This window comes from Lynx canadensis, chromosome C1 (assembly GCF_007474595.2).
Source record: "Lynx canadensis isolate LIC74 chromosome C1, mLynCan4.pri.v2, whole genome shotgun sequence".
Lineage (NCBI taxonomy): Eukaryota > Metazoa > Chordata > Mammalia > Carnivora > Felidae > Lynx > Lynx canadensis.
Genome location: NC_044310.1, coordinates 16,479,017 through 16,501,586, shown reverse-complemented (window position 1 = coordinate 16,501,586; position 22,570 = coordinate 16,479,017). Strand labels below are relative to the sequence as shown.

The 22,570-nt window shown below is 55.8% G+C and overlaps 3 protein-coding genes across 3 annotated transcripts; all 3 read right to left on the bottom strand.

Moving 5' to 3' along the window:
- Nucleotides 1-1,970: 1,970 nt before the first annotated feature.
- Nucleotides 1,971-7,131, bottom strand: C1QB (complement C1q B chain). The gene is made up of 3 exons (XM_030327525.1): nucleotides 6,980-7,131; nucleotides 3,869-4,078; nucleotides 1,971-2,697 (listed from the first exon to the last, which is right to left on the bottom strand). The coding sequence occupies exons 2-3, from the start codon at nucleotides 4,053-4,055 to the stop codon at nucleotides 2,123-2,125; spliced, it is 762 nt and encodes a 253-aa protein (XP_030183385.1). The 5' UTR covers nucleotides 4,056-4,078; nucleotides 6,980-7,131; the 3' UTR covers nucleotides 1,971-2,122.
- A 4,348-nt stretch (nucleotides 7,132-11,479) lies between these two features.
- C1QC (complement C1q C chain) lies at nucleotides 11,480-15,841 on the bottom strand. The gene is made up of 3 exons (XM_030327336.1): nucleotides 15,721-15,841; nucleotides 15,239-15,432; nucleotides 11,480-12,139 (listed from the first exon to the last, which is right to left on the bottom strand). The coding sequence occupies exons 2-3, from the start codon at nucleotides 15,417-15,419 to the stop codon at nucleotides 11,583-11,585; spliced, it is 738 nt and encodes a 245-aa protein (XP_030183196.1). The 5' UTR covers nucleotides 15,420-15,432; nucleotides 15,721-15,841; the 3' UTR covers nucleotides 11,480-11,582.
- Nucleotides 15,842-19,117: 3,276 nt separating this feature from the next.
- Nucleotides 19,118-22,361, bottom strand: C1QA (complement C1q A chain). The gene is made up of 3 exons (XM_030327454.1): nucleotides 22,258-22,361; nucleotides 21,194-21,363; nucleotides 19,118-19,926 (listed from the first exon to the last, which is right to left on the bottom strand). Exons 2-3 carry the CDS (start codon nucleotides 21,354-21,356, stop codon nucleotides 19,352-19,354), a joined length of 738 nt encoding a protein of 245 aa, XP_030183314.1. The 5' UTR covers nucleotides 21,357-21,363; nucleotides 22,258-22,361; the 3' UTR covers nucleotides 19,118-19,351.
- Between the last annotated feature and the right edge of the window lie 209 nt (nucleotides 22,362-22,570).

The window sequence follows — 22,570 nt, the reverse complement described above, 5'->3', positions numbered from 1 at the left end:
AGGCACCACTGGAGACAGACGCTTATTTCTTGGCCAAGGCCGGCTTTGCCTGGGTCCCTGCAGCAAGATGGGGTGTCCTGCGTGTGCTTGACCAGCAGGCAGGTCCGCCCGTGGGGTGAAGCAAGGGCCGTACAGACAGAGCCAACTGCCAAGGCTCGGGAATCCCTAAGGTCCGATGGGTTTGGGCGAGGGCCTTGGGGGACTGCGGAGGAGGCTTCACTCCGTGAAGGGGATCCCAACAGCTGCGGGTCGCCAAGGAGGCCGGGGGTCTACAGGTCCAGCAGGAGCTTTGAGACAAACAGAAGCAGACTCCGATCCCCGCTGTGTACCTGCAGCTACTGACCCTGAGCAAGTCACTTGCTCTGTCTGTGAAATTCCCACCTGTGAAATGGGGACAATATTTTGTACCTCCTAGGGTTTGCGGCGGAAACTGGATGAATTGATGTACGCGACGCAGCAGGGCACGGTTACTCGGCTGCGGTGTGGTTATTATAGAGTCGAGTCAGAGGCCAAGATGATGGTGTGTACTGAAAGGATTGAACAGCAGAAAGAAGGCCCAGGCCCTGGAGTAGAGGCTCCTGGTCCCTGTTGGAGAGTCTGGGGTTGGAACGAGTCATCAAGGCCAGGCCTGAGGCCCAGGAGATGGGCTGGAGCTGCACCCAGTGATCGGAGTCCTGAGAAACAGGCCAGCCTCCGAGCCGGCCGGTTGCCATGACCCTGTGTGATAGGCCAGGGTGCCTTAAATCCCTCCTACCCCAGGTCAGGATTGGTCTTGGAGGATTGGGGCTAGTAGGAGGGGCTGCAGCGAGCAGGTGGGGGGTGGAACTCTGGAGCGGCCCCTGCCCATGTACTTGGCCAACGAGGCACCGCTTCTTTATGGAGTGGCCGCTGTGCACATCGGGCTCTGTGAGGTTGAGAGGTGGACAGGGTGAGGAGCCTCCCGCCTAGCTGGGCAGAAGGCGTGGGCACGCGTGAAAACCAGACACAGGCCGTATGTGCTCAGACCTGCACACATAAGGAATGGGGTTGGGTGAGGTCAGAGGAGAGATAAGAGTGAGGGCGGGGATGGCCCGGCTTCAGGGAGATGATGTGGCTTGAGTGAGACTGTGGAGGACGGTAAGATAGGCAGAGGAGAATGGAACCGTGGAGTGTAAGGGCACTGAGGTGGGACGACTTTCCTGGGAGACAGAGGGCCCAGGGGTCCGGAGTCAGATTGTCCGGGAGAGGGAATGAGACTGGAAAGCCAGTCCGTGGAGAGCCTCGAAGGCCAGGCTCAGGGGCTGGGACTATATCCGGTTGGCAGTGGAGACCCGCTGAAGGTCACTGAGCAGGTTATTGAAAGTTAGGGCGTTGGTTCTAACGGGATGGCTGAGCTCATGCCAGGCTGGGAAGGTTTTGGGGGGGGGGGTGCATGTGGGGAGGATCAAGAGGGAAGGGTCTTGGTTTCATGGTGAGTTAAGACATTGGAGGAAGACCCCTGGATCCCTTGGCGGGGGCGAGGTATGTGACGTTGTAAGCAGGAAGCTTATAGTGGCTGACTCGATATGTTGCCTCGAAAGAGGTCTCGGGTCATCAGTGGACAGAGCCAGGTCTGCTTGTGCGATTGAGGACGGTCCCTTCATCCCTCCGGTGCTCAGTTTTCTCCTCCGTAAACTGGGTGCAATGCAACCTGTCTCCCGGGATGAGGGTGAGGATTCATGAGAGAGTGAAAAGGTCTAGCCCAGTGCTTGGAGCATAGAAGTTGCTCCCTAGCTGGTGTTCCCTCCCCATCTCCCACTATGTGGCTGTCACAGAGCTGGGCACAGAATCTGGCTCTCCAGTCACCTCCAATCAGATACAGTTTCTGTTTTCAGAGGTCATTCATTCATTCATTCATTATTGGTTGTACAGTCGTCCAACCAGCATTTAAGCAGCATTTCTGGGCACCTACTATGTGCCAGCTGCTGGGACGCAGAGTTGAATTAGACCACTTCCTTGGCCTTTGAAAATGTTATTTACTCATTCTTTCAGGAACATCCATGGAGCCCTTCTGTGTGTTTTGGCTGGGTGGGGGAGTGGTGGGGGTAACGTGAGCATTGCTGGTGGGGGCGGGGTTGGGGAGGGAGGCAGTCAGCCCCACAGCTCATGCCTCCACATCTGGGAAGAGCAGGAACCCAGAGAAGATGCTGTTGGCACCTTCTATGCCCACCAGGGAGTTCTTGTCAGTGGCCTGCAGGAAGACGTTCTCCCCCTGCTTCAGCTTGAGGACCATGCTGCCCGTGGAGACCTGGAAGGTGTTGTGGACGTAGTCGCAGAAGGTAACCACCTTCTGCATTTGCTCCCGGCCCCGCATGAGGTTCACGCAGAGGTTTCCTCGCGAGCTGGCATGGTAGGTGAAGTAGTAAATGCCGGGCACCCTGCAGGTGAACTTGCCGCTTCGAGATTCGTAGTTGTTGTTCAGGTTGGTGATCACCTGGTCGAAGCGGATGGCCTGGTCCCGCCGAAGGGCACTGTTGATGGTCCTCTTGGCACAGAAGGCGATTTTCTGTGTGGCCTTGTAGTCTCCTGATTCACCCTTGGGGCCGCGGGCTCCGGGGGGCCCTGGGGAACCTTTGGGGCCAACGGGGCCCTTGGGGCCTACTTTTCCTGGATTCCCAGGAATCCCTGGGTCTCCCTTCTCCCCAAACTCGCCATGGTCTCCAGCCAGCCCTGGCAGCCCTGGAAAAGGAGAGACGGGAGAAATGATGGGCCAGAGAACCATGGAAGGAGCCCCGGGCTGGGAGGCAGGGAGCCTGGCCGTGTAACTTCTGACATGTCCCTGCTTCTCTCTGGGCCTCAGCTTCCCTGGCGGTGGGGGTTCTCCTTCCAGCCCAGCTTTCTGAGTCTGCGATGTGCCTGGCAGCAATGGGAACTGACGCCCGAGGTGTGGAGGGTGGCGTCTCCTTAGGGAAAGTGCTGGGCCTGCCCTCCTCACCAGCTCATCCAGGCTCCCTTGTTTGGGCTTAATGCCTGGAGCGGGGATAATGAATTCTTGGCACATGTGCTATCCCTCTCCACTCGCTCCCCCAGGGCAGACATCTTTAATCAATCCCAGCATTCTTTCCTGTGCAGTGGGCTTCCAGGGGGCCTTGGAAGCCTTCTCACGGCCACTCCAAGCAGCCGCTGCCCCTTGGTTCGGCACAGCGTGAGATAAAACCTCTTTTCCAGTAAAGTGGTGGAGTATAGTGGCTGAGAGCACAGGCCCAGGGGACAGATGGATGTCCTCCTGCCCCACCTGCCATTATTCATCGGGTCACCTTGACGGAGGCACGTTCTCCGGGACTCAGCGTCCTCCTCTGTACAATGGGGACGATGGTAGTTTGCGAGATTGTGTGGGTTACACGCGGTTATGTGAGGACGGTGGTTGGTTTTGGTTAAATGAACGGATGAACGGCATTTTCTGGGGGTGGGGGTGGGGTTTCATGGCAGGAAGTCTCCTTTGAACCCTGTGACAACCCCACAAAGTATCTGCCTGCATTGTATGGGTGAGGAAATAGTTGAGAGCTGGGTAGCCACTTCCCGGGGAGACAGCCACTGCAGTGGTTTTCTGTCTCTCTACCCGGAGTTAAGGGTAAGAGAGCCATGGCCTGATCTCAGCCTCAACATTTACTGGGCTCCCTTGGGCAAGTTGATAGCCTTCCTGGGCATCAGTTTTTCCGGCTGTAAAATGGGAATCAGAATCCCCTCCTTGCAGAGTCATTGCACGGGTCGGGGTGGGGGATGGGCCTTGGCAAGCCGATGGATTTGTGGGGGCTTGTGCGATCTCTCAGGTAGGCAGCTGTGACTGGGGGGGGGGCAGGAGACAGGGCCTGGCTCGATGACATGGGAGTAACCCCAAAGCCTGCAGTACCTTTCTCTCCTTTTATCCCTGGGGTCCCGGGTGTGCCAGGAGAGCCCGGTGCCCCGGGAATGCCCGGGATGCCGGGGATGGCCGGGTGCCCGGTGCAGCTGCTTTGGGCCCAAGAGACCTCAAGCAGAAACAGGAACAGCAGCAGCAGCAGCAGGGATGCTAAGACGCCATCCCTCACGGTCTTCATCACTGGCCCGGCTCAGCTACCTCCTGCAGGGGTGGGGGGAGAAGGTGGAGTGGGTTTTACCACCATGGAGACTCCTCGCGTTTCTTCACTCATGCATCCGCTCATCCGTGCGTTCACCGAGCGTGTCCCAGCTACCAGACCGGACCCCGCGCTGGGTGCTGGAGTAAGACGGATACGGCCCCTGCCTTCACGGAGCTGGCCTTCGAGGGGAAGGCAGGCAGTAAACAGGTCAACGTTCAAGTAAATGGAAAGAGAGACAGTGCAGAGCGATCTGTGAGAAACGTAGGGGTGCCTGGAGGCCGAGTAACCAGGCTTGAGGGGCGGGTGGATGGTTTTCTGGGAGAAGAAGTCCTCCCATTAGGAAAGTCTTCTAGATGGGGGCAGCGTCTCCGAGAAGTGGTGTTCAGGCCAGGACCCAGAGGTTCAGAAAGGGCTGGGGCAAGAGTGTTCTGGGAGGAAAGGAAGTGGAGGCAAAGGCCTAGAGGGAGGACAGAGAGCCTGGAGTGTTGAGGGCCAGCTGGGAGGCCAGTGAGGCTGGAGGGGAGTGAGGGGTCAGAGGGATGGGAGGTCAAGGCTGTGATTTGCAGGCTTTGGGCCACTTGACATCCTCAGAGCGGCCCTGCCTGGAAAAAGCTATTATTTTCATACCGACAAGGACCCTGAAGCTCAAAGAGGCTAAGACACTGGCTCACGGTCACACGGGAAGGACGGTAGCCAGGATTCAAACCCAGGCCCGTCTGGCTCTGAAGCAGGTATCCCTGCCAGCACCCCAGGCCATCTCTGCTGATGGGATGTTCTCAGGTCCCTCCGCAGGCCCCGGCGAGTGGGAAGGGCCGGCCCCTCCCGAATACCAGGGAACTAGGAAGAACCGAGCCGGTCGGCACAGCCAGAGCCCCTCAGCATGGATTCTCAAGACGGAAGGGCCCTTAACATTCTAGTCCAAAGTTTTTTGAAAAATTGAGGTGACATTCACATAATATAAATTTAACCTAAAACGATTATCTTTGCATAAGTACCCGTTCCTGGAGGTTTTACAAAATGACAGATTTGACAACTTCAGTAATCCATGCATTGGGCACTTAGCCAGGCTCTGGGCCAAATACTTTATGTGCTACTATCTCATTTAATGTGGTCTTTACAACAGCCCCTCCCGCCCCAATAAAGCCCCCAGCTCTCTCCTTCTACAGATGGGGAAACTGGGTACTGGAGAGGGCAGGAACCTCCATCAAGGTCACACAGCTGCCTTGTGGCTGGGATTCCAACCAGCCTTTCCGAGCATCTACCACGTCCACTAGACCTTACAACTCACAGGGTGTTCTGCTAGGAGGCTGTTAAGCCTGGTGGTTTAAAACGTGGGCTTTGGATCCAGACAGCCTGACGGGGGCTAATGAGTGGCTGTGTTTTGAGCAGCACTGGGTACGGGGCTGGCGCTCGGTGAAGGAGGCTATTTTATGGTTACTGTTCCTGCTGCTGTCGCTGCCCAGAGAGCAGGATGTGTCAGAGGCGGTGGTGAGAGGTCTCTGGGGTCAGAAGGACAGCCGCGCTTCCAGGGTCCAAATCATGGTCCACTCGCAGGGGAGGGCCCCAAGCAAATCGCTTCTCCTCTCTGGCGAGTTTCCCCTTCCCTGAAATGGGGATAATACTAATCCTTGCCACATAGGGTTGGTGGGAGGATAGATGATGTAGGCCCTGGCACGCCAGAAATGCTAAAGGAATATTCGCTATTTTTGTATTATCCCTGCCATCCAGGAATCCCCAAGCGTTGGGATATGACGGAGGATGGTTGGAAAAGTAAAGCAGGGGCCAGCCCCTTTGGGAGATAGGGCTCAGGGAGAGGAGATCTCAGGTGGGTACAGCCCAGGGGTGGAGAGCGGCAAACAGGGGGTCGGGGCGATGGGGACAGCGGGTCCAGACCCACAGTGAGACCCAGGCTTCCTAGGGAAGCAGAAGGTGGCAGGGGGAGTGGGAAGATGCTCTCAGGGGCCGCTGAGTCTCAGATCTGGGCATCTGGTCCGAGCCCTGCCCTCGCCATCCATCACCACCGTCGGCCTTGCCCCTCACATCTTTCCCATGTCGCCAACCCTCCCCTCTCCTTCCAGCCCCGACAGCTCCTTTTCCCCGACTTGGAGTCAGACCGACGAGACTTCAAACTGCCACCTCACTGTATGGCCTGAGACAAGTGCCTTAACCTCTCTGGGCCTCTTTGGCAGAGTTAACTGCTACCCACAGGACCGCCAGAGGATGGCAAGAGATGGCATCTGAGAGGAATGAGGTCTCTAGTGTGGTGTCTGATCCCACGCCCGCCTTTATAAACATGCAGTTAGTTATCAGACCAACTAACCACTAATCGCAGCTCCACCTACGAGGCAAATTCATTCCTTGAAAGAGTCAAGCTGAGCTATTCTCAGCAGATGGAGAGGGAATGAGAGAAGGCAGGTGCTGGAAAAATGCTGGGCTGGGTGAAGGGGGGCCTGGGTTCTAATTCCACCTCGGCCTCTGACATATCTTAAACCAGGTAGTTCGCTAAGCGCTGGGTGAGCTTAATCTCCTTCAGGGCTCCTAGGGCCCCTAGAAGGTTCCATCATTCCCAGAGAGGGTCTAGGATGAGAGAGGTTACATGACTTGCCCCAGGTCACCAGCATCTAAGACACAGAAGCAGGACTCAGCTTGAGTCTTGGTGATTCCAAAGCCCTTATGTTGGTGGCTCCCATTTTAGGCTGCTCCCATCACCTGGGGTCCCGGGCAATAGTACATGCCCAAGTGCACCCACGGGAAGTTTGGCTCCCCAGGTCTGGGGTTGGGCCTGGGGGTCCACACTGTTAATCGCCCAAGGCAGAGATTCAAAGTCTACACTTTGGGAATCATCACCCTCCGCCATATTGTCCGGCTGGCCAGTCCCCCCAGGTCCTGAGCCCCGTCCTCACCTGGGAACCTCGTGTCCTGTGGGGCCGCTCGGCTGGGCAGCAGTGGGGCTGGGAGCCAGGAGCCTGCTGCTCTCGGTCCAAAGGGGAAGTTCCATTCCCCAGAGACAGGAAGGGCCTTCCCCTGAGGGCCCCCTCCCATGGGCCCAGCAGGACGGCCCCCTCCACTCTCAGCCCACCCGGCAGTTTCAGGCCGCATTTCTGCAATCGGGCGGGGTTTACTGTAAATGCGGTGGGTAGGTGGCCACTTTGGTTTCGCCAGCTCAGCAGCTGTTGGGGGAACAGTCTGTCCTGGGAGAATGTCCACAACCGGTGGCTTGCGTGCCAAGGCCCCTGACCTTGTGATCCCCTACAGCAGACGTAGCTGTTCCTCATTGAAACGAGAACATGGCTGGCCTGGTGCCTGAGCACTGGATTTGGAGTCAGGAACCTAGATCCGTGATCTGGCTCTGCCACTCATCAGAGTGTGATTCCTAAGGTCTCAAACGGGGGTCTAAATGTTCTCAGCCAAGAGAACCCAAGGGAGCCCCCATTTCCTCTGCTCTGTGGTGGGACTATACCTGCTCTATAGACGGCATGGGGCACTGGGGAGCTCATCTGGGATCGTGGAGGGTAAAGCGTAAAGTGCAGCACACATGTCAGTTGTTAATATCACGCCATGTCTCAGGCTTCCCTTTTCTGGGTTCATCTTCTCTGCCTCTTCCCATTCTGTACTTCTGCTCTTGCCCTGTTCTCAGAAAATTATCTAATAATGAATTTTAAATGTGGTTATTATTTATTTATAGCCCTTCCTCTGCTTCCAGCAGGGCTCGACGCTGATGACAATAATGGACAGAGGCAGGGGCTTATTGCTTGTTGATCCTGGAATCACACCAAGTCAGGGCTGGAGAGGGGCTTGGAGATCACCCAGCTCCTTCCCCTCACCTTATGTATGGGAAACTGAGGCTCGGAGGGGAGAAAGAATAAATAGTTACCACGAGCCTCTCTGTGCTAGGTGCTGGAGACAGACCCACAAGCAAACCAGCCATGGCTCCTGTCCCCAGGGGAATTGCTTCTACTTGGGGAGACTGGTGTTCAACATTGAATGACACAGTGGTTTCATGGCTTCTGTGACAAATGTCAGAAAAAGGAGGGGACTGCCGGAGCCCACACCTCATACAAGGGGCAGGTGCAGGCCTCAGAGCAAGGCATCCCTGGCCCCAGACTCTCAGCCTGTTTGCGGAGGCTGCATCTAAGGCACCGTGATGCCCCTCACAGGGATGGTTGCCCAGCTGGCACCAGGAGCTGCCATAGGTCAGGAGGGCCCTACTTGTGCTTGGAGATAGAATATCTTTGGGCTTGCGGATGCTGATTGATGGAAATTAAGTGTTACCTGCAGTGGGTGTTAGGGAAGGAAAAGACTTATTTGATAAAACCAAAGGGTCTCTGGGCTCAGCCAACTATAGACGGGAAGGGACTCGGGCTGGATGAGGAGGGAAAGGCAGTGTATTCTGGGCAGGGAGAAGGGTGGAGCTCTGTACCAGCTGGTCTCTGAACCTAGAAAATTGTAGATTCGTAGGTTGCAGGTCCGGGGTCCTTCTGTGGGTTCCCAATGGCAATGGGAATAGGTGAGCTTGAACTTGGGGTAGACAGTTTGAGACTAAGAACAGAAAGAAGCAGCCCCTGCCAAGTTTAAATCCCAGCTTTGCCTTTTTCCAGCTATGTGGCCTCAGGCACATTTATTGGCCTCAGTTTCCCAAATATGAATGTGGGGGCATGGGTTGTGGGGGGCCAGTGAGGTAACCTGGCATGTCCAGGGCTCAGCTTTTGGTAGGCCCCCGATGCAAACCTGGGGACAGTGCTATATTTATGAAGAGAAGGCCGAGTTCTTGGAGCCTGGGAGCATGGGGAGCCAAGTGTAGATCAGGGAGCAGGCGCAGAGGGGTCCCTGGACCGTGGCCCCTGAGTAGGAGCCAGCTGGTCTCTGTATCTGTGAAATCATTGCTCGCATCCCTGATATAGGGGGGATGATCCCTACCCAGGGTGGGAGAAGAAACTTATAAACCCTCCACATCTTGTGGTCAAAAAGGCATTCCTTGCAGCTTGGCGTGTCTTTTTCCCGTCCCTGTCCCAACCTCCCTTGCCTGCCCCCCCTTAGAAACCCTCGCCAGGTTTCCCTCAGCCCAGCAGACAAGCTGGCATTTTCAAAGGCCTGTCTCTCCTGACAAAGAGAGAACAACAAGGAAACAATTATGGAAAACAAAAATGGCAAAAAAAAAAAAAATTGTCGCTTCCAAAGTACAGGTTTCTGATCTGACACTGTGGCCCACATAAACGGTGTATTGATTTTTTAAACAAAAGAGAAATGAGAAGAAAGATGTATCACTCGGGGCACTGCTGGGCAGACTGCTAAGTGGTTGATGGAGGACAGTCATGAAGAGAGTGGCCCTGCGACCCGGCCAGAGGCACCCCGTGAACCAGGCTGGGTTCCTAGGCCTTTGCCTCTGTTCCCTCTCGTGTGTGTGTGTGTGTGTGTGTGTGTGTGTGTGTGTGTAGCCCTTCTTCCTTCCCATCTGGGGTATTTCCCATGCCCCTCCTATGTGCTAGGTGTCTATCAAAGTGACCTCAAGGATACTCACCGTCCAGCAGAGAGGGCAGACGTGTCAGTGAGTGAGTGTCTGAAAACCAGCTAGAGGACCATGTGCTTTATTTTTTTTTAATGTTTATTTATTTTTGAGAGTGGGGGAGGGGCAGGGAGAGGAGGACAGAGGATCCAAAGCAGGCTCTGCGTTGACAGCCGAGAGCCCGTGTGGGACTCGAACTCACAAACCCAGAGATGATGACCTGAGCCAAAGTCGGATGCTTAATTGACTGAGCCACCCAGGCGCCCCGAGAACTATGTGCTTTGACTTCACCTGGCCAACGACCTACTCACCCATATCCCCGTCCTCTGCAAACTTTTATGAAAAAAAGCCTTGATTCCAGAAATCTTTTTTTTTTTTTCTTGTAAACAAATCTGCAGATGATTTTGCTGTGCCACCAGATTGGGAAACTGAGGCTCTAAAAAGACAGGAGTTTGTGATCCAAGGCTCTGGAGGTCACTGTGGGGACACAAATGGGAAATTGGGGAAGGTTCCGTGGAGGAGGGGTGATCTTTGTGTTGAACCCTGACAGTTGAGTGTGTATTGTCCAGGTGGATGAGGATTCGTGTGAGTGGGGGGGGGGGGCGCTGTGCAGGATCACGGCAAAGGCGTGGGGGGTGTGAAATGTCTCCTCTCACGAACAAAGGAGCCAAAGTGGACGGAGGTAGTCGTGGAATTAGGCCGCAGCCGCCTGTCGTTCAGCCCACCTCAGTGGGCTGGTGCCTCTGTGAGCTCCACGGGGCCTTGTGGAACCAAGCTGAGATCCCAGCTAGGCCCAGGCAGGTTCTCCTACGCCTGAGCGAACTTTGGGTCTCCCTGGGCTCCGAGGCTGGACTGGCAGGAACGTTATGCTTTCTATCATTTTTGAATTTGAACTGTCAGCCCTTCTCATGGTCACCACAGTGGAAGTGCTGTGGCTAGTGTCTAACCTCCTGGTCCTCCGGCAAGGATCATACTTGCTGGGCCCAACCGTCAGGAACCTTGCAGGGGAAGCCTGGTGGCTTGTGGGCAGCAGTGGTGTTAGTTGATCTCTTGGAGGCTCCCAGAGTTTGCCAGTATTCGGGGTGAAACTGGGGACAGAGTCTCACTCCCTCACTGATTCATGCCCATCTCAGAGCACCGTGATGAATATTAATGACTTAATAGATCGGTTAGCATCATGCCTGGGGTATAGTAAGTGCTCAATAAATACAAGCTATTAAGATTTTTTAAATGCACTCATTCATTTACTCTGCTTTGAGTCACTCATTTACCCACTGTTCATTCATTCATTCACCCCCATTAACTCATTAATTGGGCACAAATCCATTACAGATCTGTTCTTTGTCTACATTGGGCTTACCTGAGCCCACAGGTGCTTCCAAACTTCAGCATAGGTCAACATAGGCCTGGGAATTCAAACACTCCTGTTTGCCTGTGAGCACAGATCCCTTTAATGACAGTAGCACCTGTCACCCAAACAAGTGACAACAGATGGCACATTGGGGACCTCTTGCAGCCTTTAATCACACTGGAGCATCCCTCTCTGAAATGGCCACAGGACGCTGAGTGTCTTAACACTGGCACCAACCTTTAACTGAACACCAACTGGACGCTCTGTCTGAGTCTAGAGCCCATGGGTGGCTGTGACAGGTGCAAAGCTGAGGATGAAGAGGCCTGCTCCTTTGAGGACTTGGCAGTGAGAAGCCTGAACCGTGCCACATTTTTCCATTTATTTATTTATTTATTTATATATCACCTTGCCTTTCTGGAGACTTGGGGAGAAAAAAAAAAACCATCGACAGGGTTAGAGGGTGCTGGTTAAGTCTCAAAGCAGTGACTCCTGAAGGAGTTCGGAGGAGGGAGACAAGTTGGGGCAAGGGCGTCAGGGCGGGCTTCCTGGAGGAGGAGTCCATCAGGTGGGGAGAAGGGCCTGGGCACAGCGGTTCTTGCAGGGAAGCTGAGGGGAGCGGGGCGGCCCCGGGCCTGGAGCGGGCCTGGCTGCCCTAGTCAGGAAAGAGCAGGAAGCCAGAGAAGACGCTGTCCGAGCCTTCGGTGCCCACCATGCCGTTGTAGTCATTGACCGCCAGCCACACCTGCTCACCCGCCTGCAGCTGCAGCAGCACACCGCCCGAGCTGACCTGCTTCCTGTTGGACAGGTGGTCACAGAAGGTGGTCACCCTGACACCACTCCGGTACAGCAGCACGCACAGGTTGGCCGTCTGCGACGTGTGGTACACAAAGTAGTAAAGACCCGGGACTCTGCAGGTGAACTTGCCGGTGCTTGTGTCATAATCGCCCTGCGGGTTGGTGATGGCTACGTTGAACTTGACCAGGCTGTTGGCCGTGGGGTACTGGGATGTCTGCCGTGTGACCGTGAAGACAGACTGGTGCTTCTGCTTGTATCTGCCCTCCTCGCCCGGCTCCCCAGGGGGTCCCATGAGGCCGGGAACCCCTGGACTACCAGCCGTTCCCATGGGGCCATTTTTCCCGGGATGCCCAGGTGTGCCGCGTTCTCCCTTCTGACCCTTGGGTCCTTGAGTTCCAGGGATAGCTGGGATTCCTGGGGAGAGAGTAGGTGGGAAGGAAGTGATGGGGCAGGGGACAGGAACAGGGACCCTGGGTGTCCTCCAGGGGACGTGCCACCAGAGTTTGGTCTCTGGAACGTCCTTCTCCAGATGGACTGGATCACCTGGGGGTAAGCGTGCAGAGAGTTGGAGGGAGGCCCTGGTTGGGGTCCGGCCTCCCCCATGGACTTGTTCTCCCAGCGCTAAGACGCTCCCCTGTCTCTTGGCTTCAGTTTCCACACTTACGGTGGAGAGGGTGGGACTCGCCAGAACCGGGCAGGGTCTCAGAGAGCACGTCAGAGGCCTTGACTGTCAACCCACAGCCAGCGTGTGGCCTCAGAGAGCTTCTGTGTGGCCTGCACGGTGTTTTCTTAAACGTTTTATTTAGAGCCCAACATTAACAAATCCAAACCTCACCTGACAGTTTTGCTTCTGAGTGTTTCTTGACAAAAATCAGAAGGTTGGTCGGAGGCCCATTTCCTGGAAAGCTCATGAAACTTATTCTTTAGGCCCCATTAACTTGCGCTGGCCCCTTCAAGGCCCTTTGCCTAACATTACTCTTAAAATTTTGTCGACTTTTTATGTTGAAATAATTATAGATTCACAGGAAGTTGCCAAGAAAAAGCGGGGTGGGGGGGACAAGAAGAGCCCATGTATTCTTTGCTTAGCTTTCCCCCGCGGCACATCTTGCGTAACTAAAGTACGATATCAAAACGGGAAAACTCACCTTTGGACCATCCACTTTGCACGTGCATTCATTTGCACGTGTGTGTGTATAGTTCTAGTACAGTCTTGTAGCACGTGTAGATTTGTGTCACCACCCCCTTCCCCGCAGTCAAATGTACCTATAATTTTGTATTATTTTTTAAAGAGAGGCCTCAACATTTTATAAGGTTCAGAGCCCCACAAAACCTGTATCCCTTCCTGAGATGGAACCACCCCAGGCCGGCTTAGCACATGGGAATCACTGGATGGAGCCCAAACAGAAGTGGCCCCCACCAAGGGGGTTGATTTCTCCAGCTCCCCCGGCCCCAATCAGCCCACTGGAGCCCCTATGACTCCTGGGCTGGTTCCATTTCTCTCATATTACAGATGAGGAAACTGAGGCCAAAGACTTGCTCAAGGCCATGCAGCCAGGAGGAGGTGGAGTCAGGATCGAAAATCAAGTCTGGCTGAGTCCCAGTCAGAGGATGTGATTCTTGTGACAGCCCTGATTATCTGAGCCTCTGTGAGATTTTTCTCCCCTTTCCAAACTGTACTCATCTTTTAGGGCCTGGCTCTAGTTTCCTCCTCCAGGAAGCCCTCTTTGGCCGACTCTGCCAGCCCTCATGGCCGTTTCCTACTTCCTTAGGGTTGGTTGGGTGTCTGTGCAGACAGACCTATTTGTGACAGATCTTCTATGGCTTGTGAGCCTGTTTGGTCCCAGGGTTAGGAGAGGGGGTTGAGGATCCAACAGATGCAGGCTAAAGCTGTGTGACCTCCCCTCCCCAAGCCTCTGCTTGCCTAATTGAGGAAAGGATATAATAGAGATCCCAGAGAGCTTCTGGGAGCTTGGAGTGGGAGAAGGCATGTGCTGGGCACCTCATAGGAAGTGCTCCATAGGGTCAGCTCCTGGTGACGGTTGTCAGTGATGGAGGGCCATGTCTCATCCCTCCAGACGTCTTCCAGCAACTGATTGGGAGGGGGAGGACATGCACTGGGGAGGGGCCTGAGAGGCAGGGGAAGGTAGTGACTAAAGGCACTTTGGAGCGGGACAGAATTCCACAGTGTGACTTGGGCAAGTTCCTCCAACTCTCTGAACCTCAAGTTTGACATTTGTAAAATGGCAGTCAGGCACTTTTAAAAAGGATTTTGGCCTCAGTTTTCTCACTTGCAAAACAGAGTTAACAATTTTATCTACCCTGTAAGGTAAGCATATGCTGAGCATTTGGAACCATGGCTGGTATGTAGTAGGCGCTCAATAATTGGTGGCCATCCGCCACTGAGCTGTGAGATGGCCAGAGGCAGCGTGCGGTGTGGGATCTCAAAAGATGGCAGAACCGAGAGCCTTATTCGGCTCACCTTGAGTTAGAGAATTCCTTCTGGAATGTTGGCAAAATCCCATTCTATTGCCAGGAGAGAAGGTGACGGTGGGGAAATCCCTAAGGACGTTCCTTGCCACCGGCCTCCCACACCCCCACTGCCTCTGCCAACCGCCCCCCCCCATCACTTCTGCCCAACCTCACCCCAGTCTCACCCACGCTGGCTCCAGACACGCTGCATCCTGGATACGCACCTTCTGACAAACAAGTCGCCCCCAGACTCTGGTGCTTGCTCAGCACCAGGGCCCCTTCGTGTTCTCAGCCCCCTTGGCTCATGCTAGGGCTTGCCCATCAATCTGCAATCCTGACTTCTCACTCCCCATGGCCCAACTACCCAGGATCCCAGGGAGACGGGTGAGCACAGATCTCCCATAAAAACAGTGAGGACAACAGCTATACCACGCATAGCCTACACTTACCTGAGACCTACCATGTGCCGGATGCTGCTTTAGTAGCAACTTACTTAATCCTCCCCTTACAGCACCCCGTGCAGTAGGTACTATCTCCCCATTTTATAGGTGAGGAGACTGAGGCGCTCTGCACAGGGAAGTGGTAGGGCTGGGAACTGAAGCCCGGCCCTCTGTGCATTGCGGACGTTCCCTACATGGCCCCCGCCCCCCCCCAGGGGTCCGTGTTGCAGGGCAGGTGATGGATGGAGGAGCTGTAATAAACAGCACAGCACTTTAGAGTTTGTCAAAGGTCTTCAGGGGGGTCATCTCCTGTGATCCTCCCTGCCACCTTCTGGGGCAGGTGCTTTTGTTCTCTCCCTGTTGTCAGATGAGAAACTGAGGCACAGAGAGGGGAATATGGAGGACCAAGGCCTGGGCTCTGAGAAAAGAGGGGTTACACCTGCTGGGAAAGCTGGACTCTGTCCTGGGAGCAGGTGTGTCCGTAGGGACTGTACTTCTCGCCAACAAGTCGCTGCCCTTCTCCCCCAGGTTAGTGCCAGATGCACACTGTGCCTGCTGCCCCCAGGTCTTAGGTGACCCCTCCCCAGAAGCCCAGCAGACTCACCTGGCTCACCCTTGGGCCCCGGCAGGCCATCGTGTCCGTCCTTCCCTGGGGCCCCCGGCAGGCCTGGCATCCCGGGGATCCCGTAGCAGCCTGTGCTGGCCTGGCCCCCAAGTGGCAGCACCAGCAAGAGCACCAGCAGGTTTAGTCCAAGGGGGGGCCGGGAGCTGGACACTGTGTCCATCCTGGGGAAGGATCTGGGTAGGGAGAGAGCTGAGTTGGCCCCCTGGCCCCTCACTCACCCTCCTCGCTGGTCTTTTGATAGCCCTCAGGAGCCTATAGGTCCCTTCTGCAGGCCCCTTGCCCCTTGGGTCCTGGGACCACAGGATGGATGGAGGATGGGGCCTCTTCTCTGAGCCGGGACCTTTAGCTCAGCAGTGATGGGGACCCTCCTTCCTCTCACAAATCAAGCTGTCCCCATGTTTCAGGGAGGTAGCAGGGAGAAACTGCCATTTGCTCCCTCTCAGCCGGGGTCTTGGCCTCACCTGGGGGTGGCAGGATTCTGGTCTGGTCACAGAGGTATCCTCAAATCTGCTTCCCCTCTCCCTGACTGGAGGACACGGTGTCAGAGTGGACACAGCAGAGAGGGCCCAGAGCAGGCTGGGCGGCCCCCTCCCCTCTGCTCACCCTGCCCCCAGTCCCACATCCCCTTTCCCATCATTTTTCCTGACTCAATACTTTCTTTTCGGTACTGAGCTAGGCTGACCCTGTGTCCCCCCCGCCCCGGATCATGAGCGTCTGAAAAGGGGAAATGTCCCCTCCCCCGGATCTGCTGAAGCGTGTGTGTGTGTGTGTGTGTGTGTCCAGTTCAGCCCATCCCTATATGTTGGCATTTACAGTGCCTGAGACTCAGCTATTTTACAATATTCCTAGGAGGAAGTTATAATTCCCCCTTTACAGATGAGGAAACTGAGGCCCAGGGAGGTGAAAGCCCTTACCAAAGGTCACACGGCGAATCCATTCTTGGGGTCCAAAGTCTTGCTCTGCTTAGCCTCTGCTTAGCCTCATATGCACTTGTCAAGTGGCAAGCCTTATTCTAGAAACTTCCATTTGCCCCTCCCATTGGTTATACTTGGAGGTGGACACCCAGGATGGACAAGCTTTGATGGCAAGCAGCCTGCTGTGGTGGGACTCTGGCTACAGAGTCAGTGGCCTCAGATTTTCCAGCCCTGCCACTCCCTTGCTCTGAGGCCCTCAGCAAACCACTGGCTCCTCCAGGCCTTAGCCTTCCCATCTGTATACTGGGTGGTGGGGGAGGCCCAGGCTTCGCATGTCCGTGCCTCTTCCTTTGCTGGGGCCCTTGACGATCCCAGCCTCCCTGCCCGCACCGCCTCTGGCACCCCTGCATCTGGTCTTGCAGCCTGTGGGAGCTGGTGAGGCGTTGCTGGTTGGGGCCAGTTTGGGCAGAGCCGAGAGAGGCTCCTCTCCTCTCTTCCTCTTCTCCTCCTATGAGATTCAGAAGAGGAAGGGGCTGTCGAGCAGTAGAGGGCTCCAGCCCTGACCCCACACTTGCCACCCGTGTCACTCGGGGTGAGGGGTTTGACCTTCCTGAGCATCAGGTCCCCCTCTGTGAATGAGGGGTTCCAATAGCTCCCATGCAGGGCAGTGGTGAGGACCCAGTGTATGATGCATGTACAGGGCTTAGGCTGGTGCCGGGCATGAGCAGGAGTTCAGAGCTCTGTCCCTGCCTCACCAACTGACCCTTAGGGCCTCGGTTTCCCAGTCTGTCCCTCTACCCCGTGGCACAGGGCTGCAGAGTGTGGGATGAGCGCAAGGATGTGAATGTCCTTGACCCTGAAAGTCCCCAGCAGGGGGAGGGCTGGGAAAAGCATAAATGATAGACACAGCGCTGGCAGGGGGGCGGGGAGGGGGACCCGAATGGCACCTGGGGCTCCCATCTTCAGTTCTCATCTCGTTTGCGCCTGGGTCTGTCTTGTCCAGCAGGTGGCAGCCTCAGCCCATGCTCAGCCCGCCCTTGCCCCAGCAGCCAGGCCCAGCCTAGCTCTGCCCGTTCCTCCATCCAGCCTGGCCAGTGATTTGCCCAGTGAGGGGGAGGGCGGGCAGGGTGTGCAGTGTGTGGGTGGAATTTACTCCCTGCACTCACATTTCTGTAGCCGGGTCTCTTCCACCACTTACGGGGCCCGCACTCCTGACGTCTCTGAGTCCCATTGCAAGGAAAGGAGGTCTCCACTTCGGGGTCAGGCAGAGCTGGTTCAAATCTAGGTCCTGCCGCTTTCTGGCAGTGTGACCTTGGATAGGGATCTCCTTTCTCTGAACCAGTGAAGAGGGATTGCTGAGATTAGATGCATCAATGGCTAGGAAATGTCCAGCCCGTCGTAGATACACAAAGATGGGTTTCTTTTCCCAGTCCGTGGGAGAGTGTGTTCTGGGCAAGGAGGCAGAGAGCTGGGGCAGAGTGGAGGCCTGAAGGAGGCAGAGAGGCCATGGGGAGTCCAGCACTATGCTGGGGCTACAGAGGGGTCACTCTCTTCTCCCCAAACCCCAGAGGCTGTCGGTGGGGGAAGGGCAGGGCAGCCCCAGGAGAGGGTCTTGGGTGTATGTCAGAGGCCAGGGTGCTGGGGAGGGGGTGGTATGTGAGGACTCCCAGGCTGCTTGTGTGTCAGTTAGTGGGTGGAAGACACGGTCCCCGTGGCTCAGAGGACGGCCCAGTGTAGTGTGACAGGGTCAGCATGTGGGAGAACCGGGGCATTTCTAAGGCATGTGCGTGTTGGAGAGTGAGGAGGACATGCACATCTGCGTGTCACCGGTATCCCAAGTCCGACTGTGGGTTTGAGGGTGTAACTAGTGTGCACGTCCAGGGGTGTGCACGGTGTATCTAAGGGCCTGGGTTGGTGTGCACCGAAGAAGGGGATTCCTGTGCCCATGTTTCAGTGGGAAGTAGACAGGTCTCCATGGGGGAATGTGGGTCACATGCAACCAGAGGAAGATGGGTGTGCCTGCGTGGTGTGCAGGTGTGTGTTGTGCGCACAGCACAAAGCACAGATGGCTTCCTTTGAGAAAATGTGCAGGGCATTGGACAGCCTAGGACTGAACTCCCGGGCTCCTTATTGTCTTCACATACGGAGGACATAGCGAGGCTTCTTGCTTCCGAGTGTTCCTGGACAGGCTAAGTGGGACCCTGGGAAGGCACCAGACCTTCTCAGTTGCAGCCCGGGAGGGATGCCCAGCGAGCAGCAGCCCCAGCCTCACATGCCTGCCTGAGAGGAAGCCCAGGGCCAGACTCAGGAAACCTGGCTTCGATTACCACCCCTCTCTGAGTCTTGCCCATGTTTTTCTGGTTCAAGGTTGGAAAGCACGTGTCAGGCTGTGGCTGTGGAGGCTGGCAAGGGTCGCGGTTAAACACGCAGGCTTGGGTAAGTAAGCCTTACTAGCCTCACTTGGCTAGTAAGACTTGGGTTCAGACCCCAGCTCCTCTACTTAAACGCTGACCTTGGGCCTTATATCCAGCCCCAGACTCCAACCTGCTTCGTTATCTGTAAAATAGGGTCGTGATACCCACCTCACCCCTCAGCTGTACAGATTAAACAAAGCATAATAATACCTAGGACTTACTCAGCCCTTACTCTGACTCAGGAACGGCTCTGCAATTTTCATATATTAAGTCACTCAATCCTCTCAACAACCCTTTGAAGTAGGTGCCGTTGTTATTCCCATGTTACAGATAAGGAAACTGAGTTCACTGAAGTTATATAATATGCACGTGGTTGGACAACCAGTAAGTGGTGGCCCTAGGTCCTAGGACTCCCAGGACCTGCTAAATACCTGCTGTAAAATACAAAACACTCCGTAAGCACTCCGTAACTGTTGTCCTTATGCTCCCTCCCAGTGCCCAGTGTAGCAACTCAACAGACGCTCAACAGACACGGCCTCAGGTATTTATTGTAGGAAGGGTTCGAAGAGATCAGTCTCCTTACAGCGTGCAGCCAGCGGCAAGTTCTAGGGGCCCCGGGAGCCAGCCCTCTCCCTTCAGACAGCTCAAGCAACAGCACCCCCAGGCAGAGCAGACCATAGCAACCAGAGAGGTGGAGTGAGTGGGCCAGAGTCACACAGAAAAGGAAGCATGTGAGGCCAGGGTTGGGAGGCTCCTTCCCTGGTTCAGATGGATGGGAAGATGAGGAAGCCACTGAAGACGCTGTCTACCTCAGGGCCCTGGTAAATCCGGCCCTGGGCGGGGTCTCTTTCGATCCAGACCCGATCGCCGCGCTGTAACTTGAGAACCGTGCTCCCGGACACCATCTGGAAGATTCCCTTGCCGTTGGCGTCACAGAAGCCCAAGGAGCGCTGGGCCTGGTCCCTCCCAGAGGACACGATGGACAGGCAGATGTCCCACTTGGACACCACCTGGAAAGTGAAGTAGTAGTAGCCGGACACAGCACAGATGAACTGGCCCGTGTTATTGTGGTACGGGCCTTCCTGGTTGGTGACGACCGTGTCGAAGATGACGACGTTGCCACTCATTGGTGGGTTCCGCCTGATGGCCGAGAAGGCTGGCCGTGGCTGGTCCTTGATGTTGCCTGGGTTGCCCTTGATGCCTTTCACTCCCGGGATGCCAGGGAGACCCAGGGAGCCACTGGGCCCAGGGAAGCCCATGTTGCCAGGGTTTCCAGGGTGCCCAGGGTCCCCCTGGTCTCCTTTACGGCCCTGGATGCCCGTCCGGACGCCAGGTGCCCCTGTGGGGGAGAAAGGCCAGATCTGCAGTGAGAGTCCAGTGTTCCCTAGTCCTCAGGGAGATGGGAGATGGGAGCTGGGAGATGGCCCGGCTGCTGTGCAGTGGAGGATGGGGGAGTGCCTGGGCCTTTAAGACCTTGACTCTGGCTGGCTGGGTGACCTTGGGCAAATGTTCCAACCTCTGAGCTGCAGCTTCTTTATCTATCAAGTGGAAAGAAGTGCAAACAGGCACTTGGGAAGCTGTCAGGTCCTGGCAAAAGCAGGACACTGGCTCATCCACTGTGCTTCTGGCCGGCCGTGAACTCCACACCCCGCCAGGCCACTGACCCCGATCCCTTTAGGGTTAGGACGCCTGGATGCAAATGCTTGCAAGTGTCTCTGCAGATCTTTCTGGCCTGGTGCCGACTGGGAGGCTCAAGAGAATTCCCTGAGACTTCCTTCTCCCACTCTGGGCACGTCCTCCTCTCCCTTCTCCTTCACCCCCAACCTGTTTTCTAGACTGTGAGTTTCTGATGACAGAGTTGGGTGTGGGGGGCTGGAAGGAAGCCGAAAGGATAGTTGCCATTCGTCGATCCTCTCTGTGTGCCAGGTGGGGTTATTTCTTCGGTTTACAGATGAGGAAACTGAGGCTCAGAGAGGGTCAGTAACTTGCCCGAGGTTACATAGCAAGAAAAGTCTCCTGAGTCTAAAGGCTAGCACTTTATTCATTCTGGTAACTTAACAACAGCCCAGGAGTGTGCACTTTTCCACGACCTTTCTCATTCATCGCTTGTAGTGGTCCATCCTCCAGGGAAGGAAGGTGAGGCCAAATAAAGAGGACTCAGGCGCCTGGGTGGCTCAGTTAAGCGTCTGACTTCGGCTTGGGTCATGATCTCACGGTTTATGAGTTCAAGTCCCACTTCTGGCTCTGTGCTGACAGCTCAGAGCCTGGAGCCTGCTTTGGATTCTGTGTCTCCCTGTCTCTCTCTCTCTGCTCCTCCCCCACTCACTCTGTCTCTCTCTCCTTCAAAAATAAATAAACATTAAAAAAAGAAAAAAGAAAAAAGAGGACGCAGGCAGTAAGGGGGATATGGAGGGGCCTGGCAGCCTGGGGACGTGTCCAGAGAGAAGACTAGGCCCCCTCAGCCTCTGGGACCAAGTACAGAGTGCGCAGGCATCACGTGGGGGCCCAGGTGGATTCCCGCTTCTTGGTGCCACCCCCAAGTCTCCACCCTGGTGGCCAGGCCAGGCCAAGGGAGGAGGGGCTGGGGTCCAGAGGGAGGTACTCACCTGGCTCCCCTTGCTCCCCCTTGAGGCCTGGCCGTCCGGGTCGGCCAGGCGCTCCTGGGGCCCCAGCCTTCCCATCTGGTGCTCGGCACACATCCTGGGTCACTGTAAAGGTCAGGGATGTGGCCAGCACGCAGACCACCAGCCAGCCCCATGGGGCCTCCATGATGCCACTGTGGAGACATGGGCCAGAGTGGGCATCACACCCTCACACACACCCAACTCATACACTTGAACCCTACGCCCACAATGTTCTGTACACATCCCCCCACCACCGAGGCACATACACTCCCTCGAGGGCCTCCGAAGTCTGCCTTCCACCCAGCTCCAGGGACCCCGCACATATACACAGAACCAGAAATTTGCCCAGATACACACACACACACACACACACACACACACACACACACACAGCTGAGCACACCAACACAGTTACGTACTCAAACACACAAACACAGCCTCTCATCCCACACCTGCACACCACGGCGAGCGAACTCAAAATCCACTGCACGCTCCTGGAAGCACAAACCGACACCCAAATAGACTCCACCTCTCACTCCCCCAGACACACACATTCATATACTCCTACCGATGATCAATCCCATTGAACAAATATTTATTGAGCGCCTACGCCTTATTTAATTCACACTCTCTCACCCAGATGGCAGAGCTGTGCATACGCACGGGGATTTACAACCCCCTGACACAACACATGTGCTCGCTCCCCTACACATTCGGCCCCTTTCAGCACCCGCTGTACCCTCTACGGGGACCCCTCTCCTGGCTCCGACACCCCTAGCCTCTCCCCAGCTTCCTGTGTTCTGGGGGGGCCGAAACCTAGGAACTCTGGCTAGAGCTGATGTGTCCATATTTCCACCTCCCACCGTCTCCCAAACCCAAGGAATAAAGGTCCCCCCACTCACTTATTCCGGATCTTGGATCAGTGCCCCTTGCAACCCTGTCCTGGCACAGAACCGGCTGGCAGTGTTCTCCCTCCCTCCCGCCTCGATTGTCCAGCCTCCTAGGTCAGCTCCCCGGGCCCCCACCCCCTCAGGCGCGGGCCTTACCTGCCTCAGCTGGCAGTCAGTTCAACTGGATGGATGTTCCTGTCCTCCACCCAGGGACCCCTGTGGGACACCCAGCAGGGGTGGCGCCTGTCCGGCTGTGGCCAAGTTTCACATCCCTTCTGACTTCCCCTTCTCCTTCCCTGGACCTGCCCCCAGCATTGCCCCAGGGGTCAGAAGCCTACCAGGGACGTTTTGAGCAGACCTCAGCAAGACTGGGACACTGAATGTCCTACCCCAGCCGCAGCTGGCGTGGGGGCAGGGACTGCAAGGCAGGAGTCTGCAAGGATGGAGATGGATGGGTACTGGGGGGATG

Excerpts from the sequence above, each read along its gene's own strand:
- C1QB (XM_030327525.1), bottom strand. The coding sequence starts at position 4,055 with ATGAAGACCGTGAGGGATGGCGTCTTAGCATCCCTGCTGCTGCTGCTG. Across the intron at positions 2,698-3,868 it reads AGGGATAAAAGGAGAGAAAG|GGCTGCCAGGGCTGGCTGGA; the intron begins GTACTGCAGGCT and ends CTCCTTTTCCAG.
- C1QC (XM_030327336.1), bottom strand. The coding sequence starts at position 15,419 with ATGGACACAGTGTCCAGCTCCCGGCCCCCCCTTGGACTAAACCTGCTG. Across the intron at positions 12,140-15,238 it reads GGGGCCCAAGGGTGAGCCAG|GAATCCCAGCTATCCCTGGA; the intron begins GTGAGTCTGCTG and ends CTCTCTCCCCAG.
- C1QA (XM_030327454.1), bottom strand. The coding sequence starts at position 21,356 with ATGGAGGCCCCATGGGGCTGGCTGGTGGTCTGCGTGCTGGCCACATCC. Across the intron at positions 19,927-21,193 it reads GGGGGAGCAAGGGGAGCCAG|GGGCACCTGGCGTCCGGACG; the intron begins GTGAGTACCTCC and ends TCTCCCCCACAG.